This window comes from Cystoisospora suis (assembly GCF_002600585.1).
Source record: "Cystoisospora suis strain Wien I chromosome Unknown contig_1602, whole genome shotgun sequence".
Lineage (NCBI taxonomy): Eukaryota > Apicomplexa > Conoidasida > Eucoccidiorida > Sarcocystidae > Cystoisospora > Cystoisospora suis.
Window position 1 is genome coordinate 1 of NW_027154402.1, and position 19,988 is coordinate 19,988.

General features: G+C 52.0%; 1 protein-coding gene across 1 annotated transcript in view; it reads right to left on the bottom strand.

The window, feature by feature from the left end:
• Positions 1 to 24: 24 nt before the first annotated feature.
• Positions 25 to 19,988, bottom strand: part of CSUI_003554 (guanylyl cyclase) — a gene marked incomplete at its 3' end in the record, with an annotated part of 29,623 nt that continues 9,659 nt past the window's right edge. Inside the window, exons 15-42 of the mRNA XM_068063750.1 lie at positions 19,732 to 19,835; positions 18,869 to 19,026; positions 17,971 to 18,089; positions 17,442 to 17,524; positions 16,877 to 17,033; positions 16,473 to 16,584; positions 16,185 to 16,275; positions 15,696 to 15,765; positions 15,017 to 15,162; positions 14,276 to 14,383; positions 13,979 to 14,050; positions 13,489 to 13,647; positions 12,884 to 12,946; positions 10,488 to 12,263; positions 9,899 to 10,076; positions 9,101 to 9,210; positions 8,166 to 8,314; positions 7,467 to 7,643; positions 6,462 to 6,798; positions 5,869 to 5,968; positions 5,189 to 5,228; positions 4,399 to 4,512; positions 3,873 to 3,992; positions 3,098 to 3,226; positions 2,188 to 2,305; positions 1,497 to 1,665; positions 775 to 849; positions 25 to 97 (exon numbers count right to left, since the gene is read on the bottom strand). Coding sequence (XP_067924274.1) covers positions 25 to 97; positions 775 to 849; positions 1,497 to 1,665; positions 2,188 to 2,305; positions 3,098 to 3,226; positions 3,873 to 3,992; positions 4,399 to 4,512; positions 5,189 to 5,228; positions 5,869 to 5,968; positions 6,462 to 6,798; positions 7,467 to 7,643; positions 8,166 to 8,314; positions 9,101 to 9,210; positions 9,899 to 10,076; positions 10,488 to 12,263; positions 12,884 to 12,946; positions 13,489 to 13,647; positions 13,979 to 14,050; positions 14,276 to 14,383; positions 15,017 to 15,162; positions 15,696 to 15,765; positions 16,185 to 16,275; positions 16,473 to 16,584; positions 16,877 to 17,033; positions 17,442 to 17,524; positions 17,971 to 18,089; positions 18,869 to 19,026; positions 19,732 to 19,835 — 5,107 coding nt within the window. The remainder of the gene's footprint in view (positions 98 to 774; positions 850 to 1,496; positions 1,666 to 2,187; positions 2,306 to 3,097; positions 3,227 to 3,872; positions 3,993 to 4,398; positions 4,513 to 5,188; positions 5,229 to 5,868; positions 5,969 to 6,461; positions 6,799 to 7,466; positions 7,644 to 8,165; positions 8,315 to 9,100; positions 9,211 to 9,898; positions 10,077 to 10,487; positions 12,264 to 12,883; positions 12,947 to 13,488; positions 13,648 to 13,978; positions 14,051 to 14,275; positions 14,384 to 15,016; positions 15,163 to 15,695; positions 15,766 to 16,184; positions 16,276 to 16,472; positions 16,585 to 16,876; positions 17,034 to 17,441; positions 17,525 to 17,970; positions 18,090 to 18,868; positions 19,027 to 19,731; positions 19,836 to 19,988) is intronic.

Genomic DNA, 19,988 nt, shown 5'->3' on the forward strand with positions numbered 1-19,988 from the left:
TGAAGACGAAGGATGGCACATTGCAGGAACGGGCCCAGCGGCAGCAGCCGGAATACAGCCTCCAATGTGCCATCCTTCGTCTTCATCAAGCTCTTTGCTACAAAGAAGAGTCAGAGGAGGACAATTCGTTTGCGTGCCTGATTCAGAATGTCCGGTACTGCCTACAATGCCATACAATGGAGTAGGCAATGCTCACGATTGTCTGGGGGATTGGTCCGCCCTGCTAACCTGCTCTCAGGAGGCCACACACTGAGGCAACGACTCAAGCAGTAGAAGTATGCAAGTTCCCCGGTGTACACAGATGTGGGATCAAATACTCTAAAGCAGGACGCTGGAACCTGACCGCAGCCAATACTTGTACGGCAGAAAACCGTTAGATTCCATAGCCAGTTAGGTGAGTAGCAGCGTTCGCTCAGCCGACGCGTATAACCTGCAACCGTCAGCTACTCGTGGCATGTACTAGCTGAAGGGAAAACTGCGTCTCACACGTGCGGACTGCAGCACTATCAAAAGCAGAGCAGGCCACCGAAACTGTGCTCGTGAGACTATGAAGCACTGGAGTTCCCACACCAGTCGTGCAGCTGGAGTACCTCCAAACTCTTCAAGGGTTCAACGTTACCGTTGCACAGAGGGTGGTCCTCTCTCCGGTACACGGATGTCACTCATCAATCCAGCCATTCGAAAACAGAGTCGGATACCTCAAGGCACTCAGATAATACCGTGAAGATAAACGTTGCAGGCTGAAACGTCGAGACAACGACTACGAGATCTTACGATGATCGAATCAAATAGGAGTCGACTGTGCTCTCCAGGACAGCGACGCGTTTGTTAAACTTGAAAGCAAACTCCCTACAAAAGGAAAGTCATGCTGACAGAAGGACGGACTAACAGCAAACCCAGTAAGGGCCCATGAAGGCAGTGCCACCAATAACGAAGACACATCAGTGACTTCCGAGAGAGATGTCGTTGCATTCAATGCATGTCTCCTTGTTTTTGTGGTATGGCTTGAAGCGGACAGCCGCGGCTTCCTGCGAGTACGCCAAGAACACATCTGACTTCCTACGAACCCGCATCCCGCTAACTTCCCGACCGATATGCTAGTATGTTACATTCGTCGTACCCTGGGCTCCCCGCGCTCTTACCACGCCGTCCTCTTTCAGTGTCCCTACAAAGAAGAGAGCTCCGAGTATCAAAACAGGCAACGCCCAGGTGGGCTTCCAAAGTGAACACCTCTCATACAAACGAGCACACCCGAAGTCGCCGGCAATTCAAAACGCCTTGCCTTCTTGAACGTCTGTGTGGCCGCCCCTCCGAAGAAAACAGAAAATGTTCCAGCTCGTCGTCCTTCAGTTCCGGAGTGATACAGCCTACTATCTAGTAACAGTGACCTTTCTTTCTGCTTTCGGTGAAGCTACATCTTCGGAACAAGACCTAACAACCACTGCCTCTATTGCTTTTCTGCCTGACTGCACCACCTCCTTCTCTTCCATGCTTACCCCGGAAAGCCTTTCTCGATCTCGGTCTTCAGCGGATCGGACACATTGATCTTGCCGGGGACTCCGTTGCTCTCCATCATATTTCCGGTAAGAACATCCATACCCCAGAGATCGTAACGAAGCCTCCCACTTCCGATCACGCCTCCCACGCAGCTCCCATAATGCAAACCTGGGTATTTACAACAACGTAGGGGTATATATAGAGTAGCTGACAATCACGTCCTAATCCTTCTCTTCTGCTTCGTTTGCAAGAGGTTTTCAGTGCACAACTGCTAGAAACAATCACTCACAGTCCAAACTGTCGAAAACAGAAAAGGTCTCGAAGGGCCTCCAAAACATACAGATGTTGCCGCGGAAGAACATCGAGCTCCACCCAAATTGTGCCTGGGACAAGGCATCTATGGTTCTACTTGGCGAAGAATCCTGGCCGGACTCTACACATATATGCACGACAACTTGTCCACTGACAAAGAAGCGTCCAGACATCGGCGCGACCATCTCAAGACGAACAGCTTTTTTCTCTGACACACAGGACAGCCTAGAAAACGGTAACATCGCGGCGCCCAACCCAGACACAAAGAGCCCACTAAATAGGATAGTCTTTCAACTCATTGAAGAAATCGCGGAACAGCTTGGCTCCCCCAAGATTCGAAAGGGCCCGAGAAATCAGTTCCCCCCGCAACTGACGTACCAATACGCATATTTAGATTGGGGATGTTCAACCGCTCGCGGACTTCTGTGATATTCGAAATCATTGCTTTTGCCATTTGCAGTACGAGCCACATGCCTTCACGAGCATCAGTATCTTGCTGTAAGAAGAAATCACCAAGAAACAGCGTGCGAGGGAAGAGGACTAACTCAACTAACAGGAAGTGTCCACATGCATGTGGAGACACACCATGGAGTCCATGTTATTCAGGTGCAGTGTACTTCCTGCAAGTGTGGACGAGTTAACCACCAGCGGACTAAAGGATGGACACTGAAATAAATCCTCAACCACGCACTAAAGGGAACAAAAAAACCGAGAACAAAACACACCAAACGTATTCTCGGGCATCATCCTCTCACGGAGCCCTCACATCATAAAAAGACCACACGACACCAGCTCCACAAGGTACGGTTGCTGAGAGCCAGAACTCTGGTCACGCTTACATCACCGTTCACGAGACTCTTTTTCATATACTGACTCAACGAAGTCCTCCACTTCCGCCAGGTTCCCTCCTCTATGTAACTCGCGGACCGCAGACTAGAAAAGCTCTATTACACAGGTGATGGAGTCCAGAGAACATTCTTTCAAGACGTGTCCTGAGAAAAGACCTGAAACAAGAGGAGACCTAATTTCAACAAAGTGTTCAGGCTCGAGCAACGTGCACCTTATGAGCAATGCAGCGCTCGGACTCCTCTCGATTCTTGAAAGAAACCAAGTGCAGCCACTCTGCTGTGACGGTGCACACTTTCCCATCTTTGCACATTCTTTTGCTGCTCTAAGATCACTCCGACGAAGTGCACGAATATCTTCATTTAGCTGGGAAAGACTGTGTCGCCTTCTCACATACAACGCGTCACAGCCCCGGTAGCCAGGAAAACGGGCGATGACTTACAGCGTTCTCAGCTGTTACGGGCTCGGAAACAGCGACGTAGGCATCCCCAATTGTGCAAAGCTTATACAGACCAAACTTGGTACTGTCCTTGTCGAACTTGGCAAAGAGCTTCTGCAGCATTGTCACGACCTGTGCACGTGTAGAACGACAGGAATTCACACAACCAATATGTTATTGCATGCCGAAAACGACACGATGTCAAAACCACAAAGGAAAATGTCTCCCTCTCAACATGCAAACGAATACGTAACCGTATCGGGAATCTCACGGGTTTGTGCAGATCAGGTCAAAACGCACAGCCGCCAATGGGTCTACTATTTTCTCCTTTGGCCATTTGTCCGTCAGCTCCCGCGCGGGAGGCACCAAAACACTAGCATACGTACCGACCGCAGCCGGATCGAACAGCAGTCGGTACGGTAGACAAAACGGGCGACCAGCTGAAATATTAGGAAAAACCATACCCACGCTACGGTCGTGGGCAGAAACCATCCCTCTCGGTCGGAGAGAGCCCGTCGACATAACAATGTAAGACAAGAACACATATGTATACGCGACCTCATACGCTACTACAGTCGCTCGACAGAGAACAGAGGTCGTACCACGCTTCGGCTGCCCCGCCCGCGAACATCAGACACTGGAAGGGGACAGATCCGAAATGCTCATGACGTCACACACACGAGCAAATAGACAGACAGGCGCTCGAATACAGATGTTGAGAGTGGGCCATAGTGACAGTTTCGTGTGCGAAGTCGTTTTCAAAATCCAGAAATCTCACCTCACAAGCATCGACGCCTTTTGCCCAACTGGTGAACCCACATATGTCCGCAAAAAGAAATGTGACCTTCTCGTGCAGGTATGCCAGCTTCAACTTGTCTTGCTGGAATTCTTCTAAAACCTGAGAGAAAAACGAAAGCACAGTAACTCCAGATGGCTGATTGGACTTGACTCATACGTGACGCTTATCTACCCGTCGTACAACTCACACCGATCCAGTCATCCTCAGAATTGCCTGCTCGCGGTACCCGGGTGTTCCCACAGAAAAGCAAAACGTCGCTCATTCAGGTACATGTGATCCGTCTATACACACTGGCTAAACACACATGGATCACTAGCCGAAGGTAGCTCGCCTGTTACCCGGACAAGGTAGCAATGCATCAAAGACAGACTACAAGAGGAGAGAACCTCTCTTCTCCGCTGACCGCTGGTAAATCACTCCCCCTCTGTTTTGATCGTTTCTCAAACTTTCACCGCAGCGGCACAGGGAAAGAATCGCGCCGGCGGTTCCAACAACTCCCCCTCACCTGCTTTGGAAGCATGTCGTTGAGAAGCTGCGTTGCCCGGCTCTCCGTTGTCTTGGCATGCTCGTTGACGTAGAAGGTCAGGCGATCAATGTACTCTTTGCAGTAAGCGCTGACCTGTTTCAGATAAACAAATGCACCACACCCCAGCAAAAAGAGCACATAACGACCGACACAAACTCCGACAAAGGGACCGTGTACGCCTAGGTGAAGTTCCGCACGCGAGGGCTCCTCAGCGTACTGAGGAAAACGGGCGTCGACAGTGGCTGCCGTTCATTGGAGTGTATCTGAGCCAGGTCCGACTGTCACGTTACCACCCTGTCGTCGGGGGTAAGAAAATAACTTGATGAGTCACAACAACCTGAATAGTAGCTATTGACTGCCGTGTACACTGGAAATCCAGAAACCACCGATACTTTCGAAGCACAAAAGAGAGCAAGTAATCGCAATCGAGACTGTATGCACACCAGTAACTGTTTGGAGCAGAACTAAAACACACATACCACATGAACAAACGACAGACAGCCATGCGAAAGAAGGTAGCTCCGTCGGTCATGCAATCCGCAGCTCACTGCTTCCGCATGCAACTTTCTCGACCCCGACAAAAGCAAATGGAATCTAGAGATCTTTCTGATCTGGGGAAAGTGGTGCGCAAAATGCCACTGGCTTCAGCTGCCTTAGCGGAGAGGGCTGACTGCTCGAAATGAAGTGCATGACACATTACGGCAACAACAACACCTACGCCGTCGTACGCCATCGAACAAGGAGTGAAGGAAAAAACGTATGCACCTACCAGATTGAAGAAAACGTAGCAAGGAAAAGTCGCAATTGTGCTGCGTCACACACACACAGTGTAATAAGAAACACGACATGTGTAACGCCCGATGCTCTAAGTACACGCCTAAGTCAGTTAGTTGAGAAGTCGGGTGATTCCTTCCGGAGAACAAGACTATCACACCTGGTAAGAGAATGAGATTCGGTTGAGCCCACTCCGATATCCGCCTGCTCCTTCAACAGCGCGAGAACGACGCGGCCGGACTGCTGGCTGAAAGTCTAAGGAATTCCAGAGTGCGCAGGTGAGTGGCCCCGGGCTAGAATCCGAGTAACACGTGCATCCGTGTACTAGTACATACAACCACAATTGTATGCACACTCCCACGTCCCGAACTCTTTTGCATGAGCGGGCGAAAATTAGCCCTTCAAGTCAAGAGGCGATCTCTGAGAAACCACACTTCTGCCTTCGTCCCTCTCACTGTGTGCTGGATCAAGTGCTCTTCCTGCCTTCTATGCTTGCCACACGTGTGTTTCTACACATCCAAGACCTGCCCTACAAGTTCTTATCGGAGGCAGTGTTTGGGAACGGGCGCAGCCAAATCAAGTGGCACACATGAGTAGACCCTGAACGGTGAAAGGAGCGAGTCCTGCCCAACGACAGAGACCCCGCAACCACTGAACGCGTGTCAACTGACTAACCTGACCGTAATAGCAGTTTCTTTGGCAGTTGTTGTAATGAAGGTCAAACTCATCGTCATCAGCAAGACGTCCACGAGGATGCAGTTCTGAAACAGAAGTCCTGAGCGGACGTAGTACAGTATGGGAGCAGCAGTCCACGAGTCCCGTTCTTCTGTACGTGCGACGTGGGTCTAGAAGCAACTGCAAGCTCTCGGCCCGCGGATCCGCATGCACACTTCCACATAGGTGAGGATTCACCTCAGGGGGAGGGTCGACTCCACAAGCACAAACCTAGAGATACTGTGCCGCTGTTTCTCAGAGAGAAGCGGGGGTGCGAGGGCACGCAGCAAACGAACGCTGACAGGCGCACGGCGAAAAACACTGCCGGACAGATAGGCCCGCGTCAACGACCCACTTGCACTGCACTATAACCAGTCAGAGTCTCATGCACACTGTGGTTCTATATGGTAGTACTACTGCAGCTGCCGTTCTTGGATATGTCTTGCCATGAGGGCACACGAGCCTGGCAGAGCGACAGTTATCACAGACCTCCTGTCGCCAATTCCTTCCTGAGTGCCTTGGCCATCAGGAGTGTTGTGCTTACGGCGACTCACCTGTATTGTGGTGAAGAATAACAATGTAAAAGAAGAGCTCAATCGTATCACTGAGAAGCCAGTATGTGTACGTGCGTGATGAATCAGTTAGTGAGCGGGTAACAAAGCCGTGGGTATTCGCATTGCTGACACTCCCTGTGTCCTGATAAAGCACACTGAAAGTCTGATCCGTCTGGGTTTCCGATGTCCCTTGTGACTGCGATGAGGTCGTGGACGACGTGCTGTCCCCAGGAGCGCAGACACCCCATGAGTTGGAGAGCGCAAACACGCAAGATGCGGAGATAAAGAGCAAGTTCAGTAGAAAAACCATCCAGCGGAGCTCCAAGCATGTTGCCACCTGTTCAAAAAACAGAATGCCGCAGGCACCGTGCTAAAATAACGAATCCTCTTGGTGAGAATTACTGAAACTAGCGAACCGCGTAAGCACACTCCATCCGACGCCCCCACGAACACGACGATACACAAACCCTTCACCAGTCCGACCACTGCTGGCCTGAGCCGCGAACAAAAGCGAACCTTCACGGAGGAGCACACTGCGAAACCATCACCGCCCACGTACACACACATGAATATGCACATATGTACAAGTATGTTCCGTACATACATACATACATGCATACATACATACATATGTACGGATCAATGTATTCAACATAGGCGCTTATACGCACCTAACAAATATGTGTGTATTCAAAGGAAAAATATGTTGATGTGCGATCAGCATATATGTATGGATGTTATGTGAGCGCCGATGGCTCTGTACTGTTCGTCTCCCTGATGGTTTGCTTTTGTTCACCGTCTCACCGAACAGTGGTGAGACTGGGGCGAAGCGATTGGGTGTCTACTTTTGCGCATGCATTTGTCCCGACCAACCACAAAACCCTACACAGCGATACCACTATTGTACAGAGCTGTGTTTTTTGACGACGTGATATCTCCGTAGACGTTATCACCTCGAGTTTCACGCTGTACAAGGAACGTCGAGACTTGAAAGACCACTCTCACCTCTTTCCGGTTGCGGTAGTGGAAAAGCATCCAAAGAGCAAACGCAGCAAGGGTGTAGGTCGCGCGTACAGCCCAGTATAGATCTGAGCAGACGTGCAGTTTCACGGTTAGTTGAGGGCTCGCATTGTAGACTCGAGGCAACGCCAAGCGAGTTAAAGTTTGCACACAAAAAGTCAACTGAAAAGAACAAACTCCACACGAAAACAAGAAACCGTTCACAAGTGGGGCTTGCGGAGAAGATGAGGAGTGGGATGGGTACATCATCACGGAGACGGCCTTGATCATTCGTGAAATAAAAACAGCGCGCTGTCTTCCAATCACTCCTCGTGTTCGGCTCGTCGCCGTACGGACAAAAAGCTTCGCGGATACGACCGATGTTTCTTCAACGGCAGCGAAGACAACACAGTTGCCTCCCTCGTGACATGACGCCGACATACTGCCACCTTAGCACTGACGAGAAAGATACACCCATCCCTTCCCGTCAACAGGTGCTACAGACCGTCAAGCTCTACGTGGTCACATCTGCGGAATAGGAGGGTACACACGCGGATGTCGTCGCCCCCCCACCAGGCGATGTCGTTCCAAAGAGAATACGCGAGTAATGACCGGGTACGGACCACCAGGACGCGGCTGGAGGCACACCCCGGAAAATAATTCAAGGCTTCCGAGATGAAAGTGGAATTGCTCCAGATGCCTTACAAGGAAGATGATGAGAGCCTGCTCGATGGTGTTGATATTCGATTTGTTGTTGTAGAAGTGAGTACGGTACCGGGCCTCGAGGTTCTTGTCCTTGAACTTTAGCAAAAGCCACTCACTGGAGACACTGATCCTTGTGGCGCGGCTCTGCTCTACGGGTAACGAGCCAGGGGGGAAGTGAAGACACAAGAAATGTCGTACGAGGAAACTTATCCACGTTTATGAGGACAGCGCTGACTCACACGATACATCGTTCTCAAAGAAGCTAAAGAGGAAACAAAGAAAAAGCGGGACATGCCTGATCACTTCATCACCGCCCTCTGCAACGAGCATAGCTCACACCCCCCCGAGATTAGAACGACTACCGCCGATAAACTGACCCAAACGTTGTTACAGCCGGTTTTGCCTCGGCAACACTTGAAGGATAGCGCACTCAGACAGAAAAGCGGAAACACCCTACGTCGGGTACCGACCGGGGAAGGTAACAGCGCCCTGGTCTATGCACCAAACGGCTCTGTAGATGAATGTGCTGCCTTCACCAAGAAGCCGGAGCATGGAACCCTCACAGAGCCGCTGACGACGCATGTACTATTAGACTGGAAAGAGCTGATGCCTCGAGCGGCAGTTCGCCAATTCCCCAATGCAAAGGAAGGAATCTTCCTTAATTGTTCAGAGCTCACATATCAAAGTCCAGGGACACGCAGAACAGCATATTCTCTCTTTGTTTTACACACTTAATTTTTCTCTCTGGTATGCGCACGTTTGCGGAATGACGGACAGCTGTTCTTAAGGAACGCGGCAATCCAGCCCGTCTATCTCCTGACCCTAAGCAATCACAGAGTTAGCGGCCAAGCAATCCTGTCGTGCCAGCACGCGTGCCTACGGTGAAAATATATTTGAGGAAGCTGAGATTCTTCCTTCGTCCTGTTGGCACGTACCGAGATCTTCATCATCTACGTTAGATGGCTGTCGCCCCTCGGTGCCCGGTTCATTCTCAGCCCCAGCTGTCATGCCGGTCCCCTGCAAATCCGGACTGTGGGTACGCCGACTGCAACAACGGCATGCATGAGACAATTTCACTCAGTGTATTAGATTCTGCGCGGGCCCATAAGCAAAGGCAGTTCACTAGAAGGCAATCCTCAAGCGCTATGGTTACAGGACTATCCGATCGTGCGGGGCGCCGCCTGTCCCCGCCGAGAAAGAACTACGAACACGTTCCACTTCCGATACACACGCTCAGCACAATCACTACTACCAGGAACTGCAAAACATGGCCACATCTGCACGGACAAACTGCATGGCTGCCACGTCGAAAACCTTCACGGCAAAAACTGCCATGCAACGGCTGTGAAATGCGGGCCCCTGCAAAAAGCCACCGCTACACTCCCCGCCTGCACTACCGATAACACAAACAAGCGCCAACCCGCCAACGAAAGAACGCCAGTGAAGACGGGACAGTCCATTGTATGCAGAAGGGCAAAAGAACGAGTGATCGAAGTGGTACGAAGAGTCATCAGGATCTGGATTCAATACATGCTAGCAGTCAGACGGAATGTATGTATGCATGTATATATATATATATACATACATACATATATTTGTGAATATGTACGTGCGTACATGCAGACATACATGCCTCCAGAGAGGGGACTCGAGACGAGCGCAGACCACCACCATCTTCTCCTTGCAACAACAGCTTTGCTGCGGCCTACCCAACATCTCACCGTTAGTCTCACCTGGCCTGAGGATATAAGAAGGTCATCAGAGTGCGCACTCGGCTTCCTGCTCCGTGATGCCCCGGTCGACGAGACGTTTCTCCTTTACGATCAGCGCCGGAAGATTTTGGACAAGTCCCGTGACGTGTGCTCAGTTGTCTTCCTTCCTCGTCTCCCTTGTTGTGTGCGGCAGGTGACCCTAAAGTAGAAAACAAAAAAAGACCAACCAGGGGACCCAGGAGCAGTAGTCAGCAGCAATGCCTGTGCCTGCACCGCAAATGGAACAGCCCTCCCACACTCCACCAGACCACGCTTCGTGATTCCTCCGGCGATTTCAGGTCCAGGTCCCTGCGGCGGGCTCACCAACGACTCCCAATCATACAACTGCAGCGGCGTTTGTGACTCTGACGATCGGCATGCGGCACACGCTGCACACCCAAGAAGATCGGGGAACTGTTTCTACACATAGTTGTAGACGGGCTTCCGTCAACCAGCATCCATTGAAATTTCTGATCCAGTCTACCCAAGCGAGCTTCTAACATATGTACTCAATGGGATGGTAAAAGACTCTTCTCGAAGAAATAGGAGTTCCGTGCAGTCCAAACCATACCATCGTTTTCGAAGCTTTTCGTATTTCTCCTGGAGAGCAGCTGGCCGTTCGCATCGTCACCGTGCACCGCTTTGGCAGCCTCGTACATCGCGGGCTCCTCAGCTCCCGGAGATTCACCTTCACCCTCGACTTCCTCCGCCGCTCCGTGCGACATGTCCGTCGAAAAAAGTTTCTGCTGTGTTACGCCCGTACAGTGCCGTGACTCCATGTCTCCCAGCCCTTCTCTTGCGCTGGGGATCTCCATGGAATTATCACCTGTGCCATCCAGCGAATTCTCTTCTAATGCAGAAGGCTCTGCTCCAACTGTTTTTGGTGTACGCCGGAGAGCGTCTTTGATGCGCTGCAGGAGCCGGATGTCACCACCTCGCGAGATTCCGTCTTCCCCGTCTGACACCGGCCCGCCCACACCCGGTTGCTCGTCCTGAAGCGCGAGGGTTGACGGAGCGCTTGATGGACGACGTCCTCGGAGCTCCTCGTTGACCCATGACAACACACTTCCCACTCGATGCTGTCTTTGATATATGCGCACCAGCTGTCTGACTGGTACGTCAGTATAGTCGAAGGGATCATTCCCTTTCTCGACGCTTCGCGACCGAGCCGAAACAGGTGCCCCCCGTACCTGGTCTTGGCACTCAGTCGAGTCACCGTCCTCTTCCGAAACATACTTCCTTCGATTCAATAGCCCCAGAGCAACTTCCTCAAACTTACTGGGACGTTCTGTTCTAAAACGCGAGGGCCTGCTTCTGTCACCGGTACCGGTACGCGTTGTGTGCGCTTTTCTGACAAGACTACCAGGTCTGCTCCACTGCGGTTCTACCTCTGCGCTCTCCACTGCAACCGCTTCGTATGACTTCCGGGACGGAACCGTGCACCGCTTGACGCCTGTCCTCTTCCACCGTGTCCGGGAAACCTCCATGCTCGTCTCCCCCTCCAGCTTCACCAATGAAGCAAGGGTGCCGGGCCCGGCAGGGGTAAGCTTTGCTCCTTCGCGGCTCGTTGTACTCGCTCCGCTGCTTGTGTCCCCCTCTCCTGTTGTCGAGGCTGCGACGATGCGTGGGTCCTCTTCCTCCGTCTCGACTTCCCCCGTCTCTACTCGTTCTCTTGCTCCGCAGTACCGACTCCCACGGTCCTCGCTTTCCACCTGTCGCTTAGCGTCGCACTCTTCCGACTCATCTGCCCAATCGCTCCAGTCTTCTCCGTGGGGCTCTTCTAAACCGTCACGGCCAACACGGCCATGCACTCCTCTCCCTGGCCTCCGCGCAAAAGCCCGTACCCGGTTTTCACCTGCGGCGTCGCTGGATTCGGGACCTCGCTTCTCTGCTCTGTTACCCATCTTCGGGTCGAAGGCCGCCCCGTGCTCCTCAATTGTTTCAAATGACTTTAGCTCCGGACGCAGCCCACTATCTCTTTGGCTCAGTCTCAGGCTGAGTAACCTACCGGGATGAGCACCGCTATCCGCACGCCTAAAACCACTCTGGAGACGCTTCTCAACTTCCGATGATCCCAAAGGTACTCTCGCATCTTCTACAGCTCGGTTGACAATATCATCTAACACGGCTTCTTGAGCTTCGCTGTTGGCTACACCAGCCGCCTCTGGATCCAAAGTCTCCGCTGCTGCTACAGCTGTGGCTCCAGCAGCTCCTGCGGGGTCTCCGGCAAACATATCCCCGGCCGCGACGCCATGCTCATCAGTCGGCGCTTCCCCAGCCACGACGCTCCACGTTGAAGCACGGCGGGAGAGCCGTGAAACTGACCGACGCTCTCCATAGGGGTGGCCTGGAACGAGGCGACCGCGAGAAGCACACGTACAGCGTCACGAAAATCAGCAACCACCCAGAGGGCTCAGAACCTGAAGCAAGCTCAGTGGGGTTGGTACCGCGCACAACCCCGATCTCTGACGCCGAACCGCACATAAAATACTATAGGTTACGAGACCTACACGAAACAGAGATGAACTGAAGACGCCTATCGTGTTGAACAGGACACACTAAATCTCAAGAAACGTCGACTACCCACGGTGAGCAACAGCCTCTCCTAAAATGTCCACTTTCTGCGGCGACAGGGCGGACGCCCATCAGACAAACAGCTTCCCCTGCGCACCAGTGGAAACACGTAATACGTGGATAGGGGACCAACAACCTTTGTGGATCCAAGAGTCCTCCGCTCGTCCTCTCCCTCGTTCGACACTTCTCTTCATAAAGGCCCGCTCTCTACAAAGCAGACATGGAGACCGAAGCACCTCGAAACGGCAGGTATCAACAGAAAACCATCACGTGGTTCTCCTGCAGTGACTGACGACCCGACAGAACGAGAAACAGTCAGGGGACGTGGTTAGTGGACATATACAAACGAACTCTCTAACTCTAAATCGAGAAGACCGTACAATCTGGTGGTACCTGAGTCGGAAAGCTGGTCACCACTTCCGCCCTCCTGCTCATCGAAATGAGGATAAGGCGAGCCTGAGATCAAACACGAAGACGCGAAGAGAAAAGCGGAGGTCTGCACTGTTCGACAGCACCAAGGGGAAGCCTCTTGAGAAGAACTCGAAAATTCTTCTTTCTCGTCACCATAAGAAAAAAACCAGTTTCGCTCCACTCGTAATGAAGGCACAACTAGTTTCCGGAAGTCAAGCAAATGCAGCTGCACTAAGACGGCGACGACCATCATTGGTTGCAGGTTGCTGATACCAGAGAACTCAGTCCGTCACACACATCCGCATGCTAGTTACTAACAACCCGTACGCGCACAGGTGATGAAGAGCAGCAGTGGATCACGAAGTTTGAAGCATCTCATTGTCACCCTGTCCCAAGCGATCCTCACGCAAAGCAAAGCGCAAACTCGCTTTCTGAGTCCCACCGAGAGCAACAAAAGAACACACGAACTGATCAACCCCCGGCAGGCTTTCGGGTGCGCAGTAAGACAATGATAGTCAGGCTTCCTTCCCTGTCTGTGTTTTTATGACTGTAGACACAATAAATTCAACATGCCGTTCCCTTCTCACCCTTCACTCGAATGAGAAGGTATGTATTCATCAAGCCTTTCCCCTTGACCTCCGTGTGCCTCGGCTCGTACTCCAAGGTGTCGTCATCCTTCACGAGCTCGTAGGAGGCCTCGGAGATGTGAATATATCCAGGCTGCCCTGTCGTTTTCATTCGACTCGCTGATGGACCAGACACGAGGCCACCACATGCAAGAATGTGTATGTGACCACCAAGCCCAGCCGCTCGCTTTCATGCTACCGCCGATGCAAATCCACACACGTACTGACCCGGCCACGATGCACACTCCACAAACAAGCGGTGTCCATCGCGACCCAACGAGAACCGTTGACCCAGTTACGCCACGGCGACTGCTCAAGCACAGCACTACTCCGCCAGCACTCACGACAGCATTACTATACTGAGAGAGCTAACGCAGCGGTCAAACGCCTGCACTAAACGCGGGGACTGTGTCCCATAAGCGCGAACAGAATAACCGTTGAGCCGTCTTACCTGTGTTGACGGTATCGCCAAAAAGTGCGTACTGGGGTTTCTTCGCCCCGACCACTCCGCTGATAACACGGCCTGGAACGACAGCAGCGGAAGCGAACCGGATGAACGTCTTGTTTCAGTGCCAGTGCACTCTTACGTATAGAACGAAGACCATGAGCTCACTTCACGACACAGCTGTGGCACACAGGACACAAAAGCTACTTGGGGAAGGCAAGACAACCGATCATCTGTTACCAGATATGTGTGTCGAACACATTCGTTTCCGCGACAGAATCGGAATTTCGACCGGCGGCTCACCTGAATGAATGCCAATCTTCACGCGGATCCGCTGAGGCCGAGACTGCAGAACGGTCCGGACAATATTCCCTGTTTTTTGACGACCGACCATATGGCCCCCCAGAGCACCTGAAACCGGAACAAAGAAACGCAAAGCTCGATGAGACGTACAAATCAACACACAGCTGGGCGTGCTATCCAAAAGGCAGCTGGCGGACGAAACAACGCTTTGCCAACTATGACAAACAAGAATATGAAGTGCCAAGCAAAGACGGTACGAGAACACAACAAAACACCTCCTAAGTAGAGACAGAAGCCGCTCGAGTAGCCGGGACCTCCGAAAGAAAAGCTAACATAGCGGTTGCTTTTAGCAACGGCATGAGCTGGGCTCGGCCTTTCGGGGTCGCGGCAAGTATCCAACACCGAGGATCAAAATTTACAGACCCCCGTGTCCCTGTCACCTTGATTCTCCTCCGCTGAATATGTTCGTACACATATTATCAGGCCAATCCGGAATCTTTCCGTCCTACGGATCTGCCCTGCTCAGGAGCTCGGGCTGTCCACTCACAGGTGTGCACCCGGAGGCCAAGGGCGCACGGGAACCGCGAGCGAGACTAGCTCGAGCCAACGACGCACCGTCTCAACCGCACAGCCTGTTCCGTCAGCAGCATAAAGAAGTGAGAGCGCCTTCACCCTTACAGAAGCTTCTCCACGTTTCGTCCCCGGCTCTCTCGTTCGCTCCGAGATCAAACTGTCTCATACCTGGGTGGTGTCCAGCGTCTTTCCCAGGACCTCCGTGTCCCACGCCTGAGCCACCTAGCGCTCCGTGACCTCCAACGCCTATAGGATTGCTTGTTTTGACCTCGTATCGAATCTGCGCCGCCACTTCCAGCATCGCCAATGCCATGCTACGGGAACAAATAGACAAAGAGCGGAAACAATAAGAATGCAGTTCCTTCCCAGCGGGCTGGGGGTTGTACCTGCATGTGAACTGAGAAACGACCAAAGGATTTGCTGTGTTCCCAACCAGCCCGACCTAAGATCCAAGCGCGGACACAGCAAGGCTGACCATCCTGAGGCATAAAGCGAAGTTTCTAAGATGACGTCCGCAGATACTCTTGAAAACTGTGCTGGCTGCCAGTGAAGAAAAGCCGGGGAGACCAAACAGAAATCCAGACTCGCACTGTCACCACCCAAACAGAAGGTATCTGCATAGCATCTACCGACGGAAGAGCCTCCACGGCAGAGGAAAGCAGCACAAAGAAGAATGGCAGAGGCTCGGCTACACACCGTCAGACGACTACATGGAAGAACGATGCTCCTATGCTTGGGCGAGCACTCTCTGACTGCCTGACGCGTGAAAAACCGGAAGGTAAAACTCCTCGCTCCGCTTGCCCCTGCACCCTCATATCTCTCATTCCTTTTTTAACGTAGCACTTACTCTAAAGCATCGCATGCATCCTGTTTGTAGGTCGCGGGGGACGCTTCTTTACCCGGCTGGAGGCCTGCAGCTGAGGAAGCAACCCCAACGGTCCCCAGCAGAACACACACATGAGGTTGCTCGAGTTGACATAGGTAAGAAACCTGGTAACCTTTGCGAAACGGAAAGACAAGTCCAGGTACACATTCACAGGCGTTTTTGTCTGCATGGAGCCACGAACCAGTGCAGACAGAAAGAACACTTCCAGCATGGTCGAAAACAGAACGCGCCCTATTACTCCTTTGGAGAGATCGTGTTCATACACCGTGTCCCCTCGTGATACCCCCACACACAACCCCCCTGTTATCGACTGGAATGCTGCCTGCGAGACTTATTGTCGGTACGCGCCCGGAGAACCTCAAGTATGCCCGCCTTCTTTCCTAAGTATCCCCGCGAGAGCAAGTGAGTCCGAAATGGCGCCCAACCTAGAACAAGCGCTGAAGACCCCACCTGCTAAGTACGTTTCAAAAACCGTCTCGATCTTCGTGCATCCAAACTGCTCGGCACTCCGGTCAAAGCAAAGAAAAAGAGAATCAAGCACCTGCAGGCAGGGCACGCGGAAACGACACCGGTCAACAGGTGGAATCACGACACCAGCCAGCTAGACGTACCAGTAAGAGATGGCCGCGCATCGAACCGCCAGATGCATGCACCGCCTGCGTGGAGTTGCTCGTCTGTTCGGTACAGTGACCAGACAAGACGCTATCCACTGCGCGCGCCTTAACTCTTTGAGCTCACCTCGACAAGGCGCGTCGGCTCAATGGAAGCGACGACCTGCTGGAACTCGTAGACGTCGCAAAAAATGACGGACACGGTACCTCTATCTTCGGCCTTCAAAGAGGTGGGAATGCTGTAGAGGACAAAGCAGCAAGCACAAGCCATCAGAGCACCGGTTCGTAAAACTCTGAATGTCTCACCACTGCAGGGTAGTTGAAAAACTCGTAGCCGCCTGGTTTTACCAGCGGCCAGGTAAAACCACGAGGTGACTGATCCAGTACTGCCACACAGGCGCGCCTTCACCGCAAGCAATCAAAGCGTGCTGACAGGTCGTTATCTAGGTACTTTGACACACTGCAGAACGCGTGATTTGGTCTCATGCACAACAATACTTTGTCCGACGCCAGCGAGGTCGGTTCCCATACCCCTCTTCATTTAGCTCGGAGTTGATCATCTGGTCAACAACGAAGGCAGGAAGCATGGTGTTGAGAATTTCACGCTGCTTGCGCCTGGAGGCGTCCACGGAGTAATCGAGCAGGAATGACTTGCGCTGGTTGTATTCCAGCCGGTACCCGACGAAGCCTGAAACAGACCGCGGAACACCAATCAGTTGTGGGCGCTTTATGATAGAAGACACCACCCCGCTCCACTGCGTCTGCTGTCAATAAGCGTGTGCCCGTATCTGTGGTCCTCGATAGCCTTTGGACAGCTCCAGGAGCTGCTGGTGAGAATGCATACCTGAAAAGACGTATCCCCAATGCTACACCTACTAGCAACAGACTGAGTAAGGCGATACCCTACTATAGGCTACGAACACTACTAGAAAGACCCCCCCCCGCTAAGATATCTTGAGCAGTCCGAGCCTGTACAGCCAACCTAACAGGTCTCCATCAAACTGGTGCAACACGAGAGTGTTTCCATACGGCTTCAAACGCTCACTCGTGCCTTCCACTGGAGCCCAGTCAAAAGGAGACATCTTCTATTACTTACCCACAAAAACATCGACGCCAATGAACAGCGGCAGGTAATGCACGAAGTTCAGCGTCGGAAGGTACTTGTGATCCACCAAGAACCTGAATAAAAAGCACGCCAAGTGTTCCGCGAGCTGCTCGGAAGGCTTCTAGGGACGACCACGTGTCGCCACTGCGGACGTCAGGAGCTATGAACCGGGCGCAGGCAGGCATCCAGTGCAACGCTCACGACACATTCTTTCCTCCGCCCGGAGATTCTCAAACACGCAGAAGTCTGCACGCTTCTGGGCTGCGCATGCAAGAGTCTTAAATATAGAGCAAACAGCGGACCGAGGAGAGTACGGTCGCTCAAGAGTTGTTGACCACACACAATTGCACCCGCAAACAACCCGTACATATCGTGACTGCCAAGAGAGACAGCTCACGTCTGCGCGAGAACAGTTTCAATTCTGAAGAAGTTCTCCATACAGATAAACACACCGAGTTCAGAGCCGAACACCAACTACATCACCACGGGAGCACGGAACACCGTCGAAATCAAACCTCACCTCAGGATGGTAATCATAAGAAACAGGACATTCCAAACAACCGCTTGTAGAAAAGAAATTCGTAAGATGACGAAAGTAAAGACGGGGAAAAGTACTGACGTTAACGTGCCGTCCACATGCTGAGAAGCCAAGAACACCCACAGCAACACCATCGGAGAGCGCTCATGCTCACTGCCTATTCAGCGTGTCCCATAGATAAGCACCTCACAGCCAAGACCAGGGAATGGCCGTACATTCGATCTACCGAAAGACTATTTCTACAATCCTGCTAAGATCCAAGCGTGTAAGCAGATCGCTTTTGAGTGTACTGCGTTCACATACCATGTCGCACGAACACACACACCGCCATACTAGTGTAAGGGGCATACACATATTCTCACGTGCCCAAGTATCTACCTGCTCCTACGGCTTATCCTGCAGCTGAGCAACACAGACTTACACCCGCGCGACACCTCAGAATACCCAACCATCCACCGAATGTATTTGGCAACATCCCGAACTGCACCAGGCTGTGGTTTGAATCCTTGGGGAAAGCTCGGCGGTACACGTTTTCGCGAAGGCGCCGATCAAAACGAGCACAACAAGCGTGCGGTATACTTCACCGAACACCAGTCTAAAAAACAAAGGGGTGTGCTAAGAAATAAGAAGTCCTGAGGGCAGTGCGTGGCGACCAAATATCTGGACATACCACTAATATCTCTAGACTACCTTCTCCTTGAACTGCGACTAATAACAAGGGACAAGAGACGGATTTATTTGATCTACAAGCAACTCCAACGAAAGGGTCGGAAACCCGTTCTCTCTCACGGGAAGGGTGTGAGCTAAAAGTAAAAAAAAAAATACTTTTGTTCCAGACACGGTATCGAACTATTCAGTGGCTTGAAAGAGTGACACTCACCGAGGCAGCGTAGAAAATGAAGTTGGAAGCGACCATGAGAAAAACAATTGAGTTAAGTATCAGGGAGAAGTGGTCCAGAAAGATAAAGTCGTAGAACGTGCAGATGACAACTGCCACGAAACCCAGCTCGACAACCACCGTGGGAAGGCACATCCAACCTGAGAGCGAAGTACCCCACCAGTGAAAGACAGGGGTGGGCTGACGTCAAATCAAACGTGTAGGCTGAGAACCATCAGTCCCGGTATTCTTTTAAACTCTCCCAGCCATGCTATGCAGTGAAGACATCTGCTCGGGATCCCCGGAAAACACGGACAGCGCGGGTAACATGTAGGTACACTAGCTGCGTTGAGCCAGACGTTTTTCCAGGTGCAGACAATGTCACACACGGTTGTGGACTCCCCCTCGAAACGCACCTCGCGTGGATTTCGAGAGCGTACCCTAAAGAACAGAAGCTACAAACGAGACGTAGTGTTGTACTTCTAAGCCAAATGTCAGTGTACGATGAGGTGACACTAGGTTCGGCATACCTTAAGAAAACAGGTAGCTACGCACAGACTTGGTACAGTCTGTGATGGCGAACACTGAAGACATACGTCTGAGGATATCTTCTAACCTTTTACCTATGACAGGTGGCTCATATTTCCTAAATTTCCCATTCTTTTATTTACCCGTCCAGGACTACGTTTATCTTCATACCTGTGCATCTGCCAAGCTAAGCTATTGTGACTGGAGAGATGCCGGACTCCCCGGATTTGACCCAGCCTGCGTATGACGCGAGTTCGAGACAGCAGACGGCAGACAGGTACCCGGCACAAACCAGAGATCCCCGAGCGGTACAAGCCACCACAACGGGAGAACCTTACCTTGCATTCGCGTTTGACGTGGGTTCCAATGCTTATCGACGAAGTACTCCGTGAGGAAGCTCAGGATTTGATACAGAGCGATGAATACGAAAATCACGCGGTACCTACAACCCAGCCAACCAGAGAAAAAAGAACTTCCACGTCGAGCAATTCGGCAAGGCTTCGCTAACACTGTGGTGGAGGAAACTTCCAAGCGAACTACTCGCTCTCTGCCAACACCGCATAACCCATTTTCATAGACGGGTACAAAGAGGTAC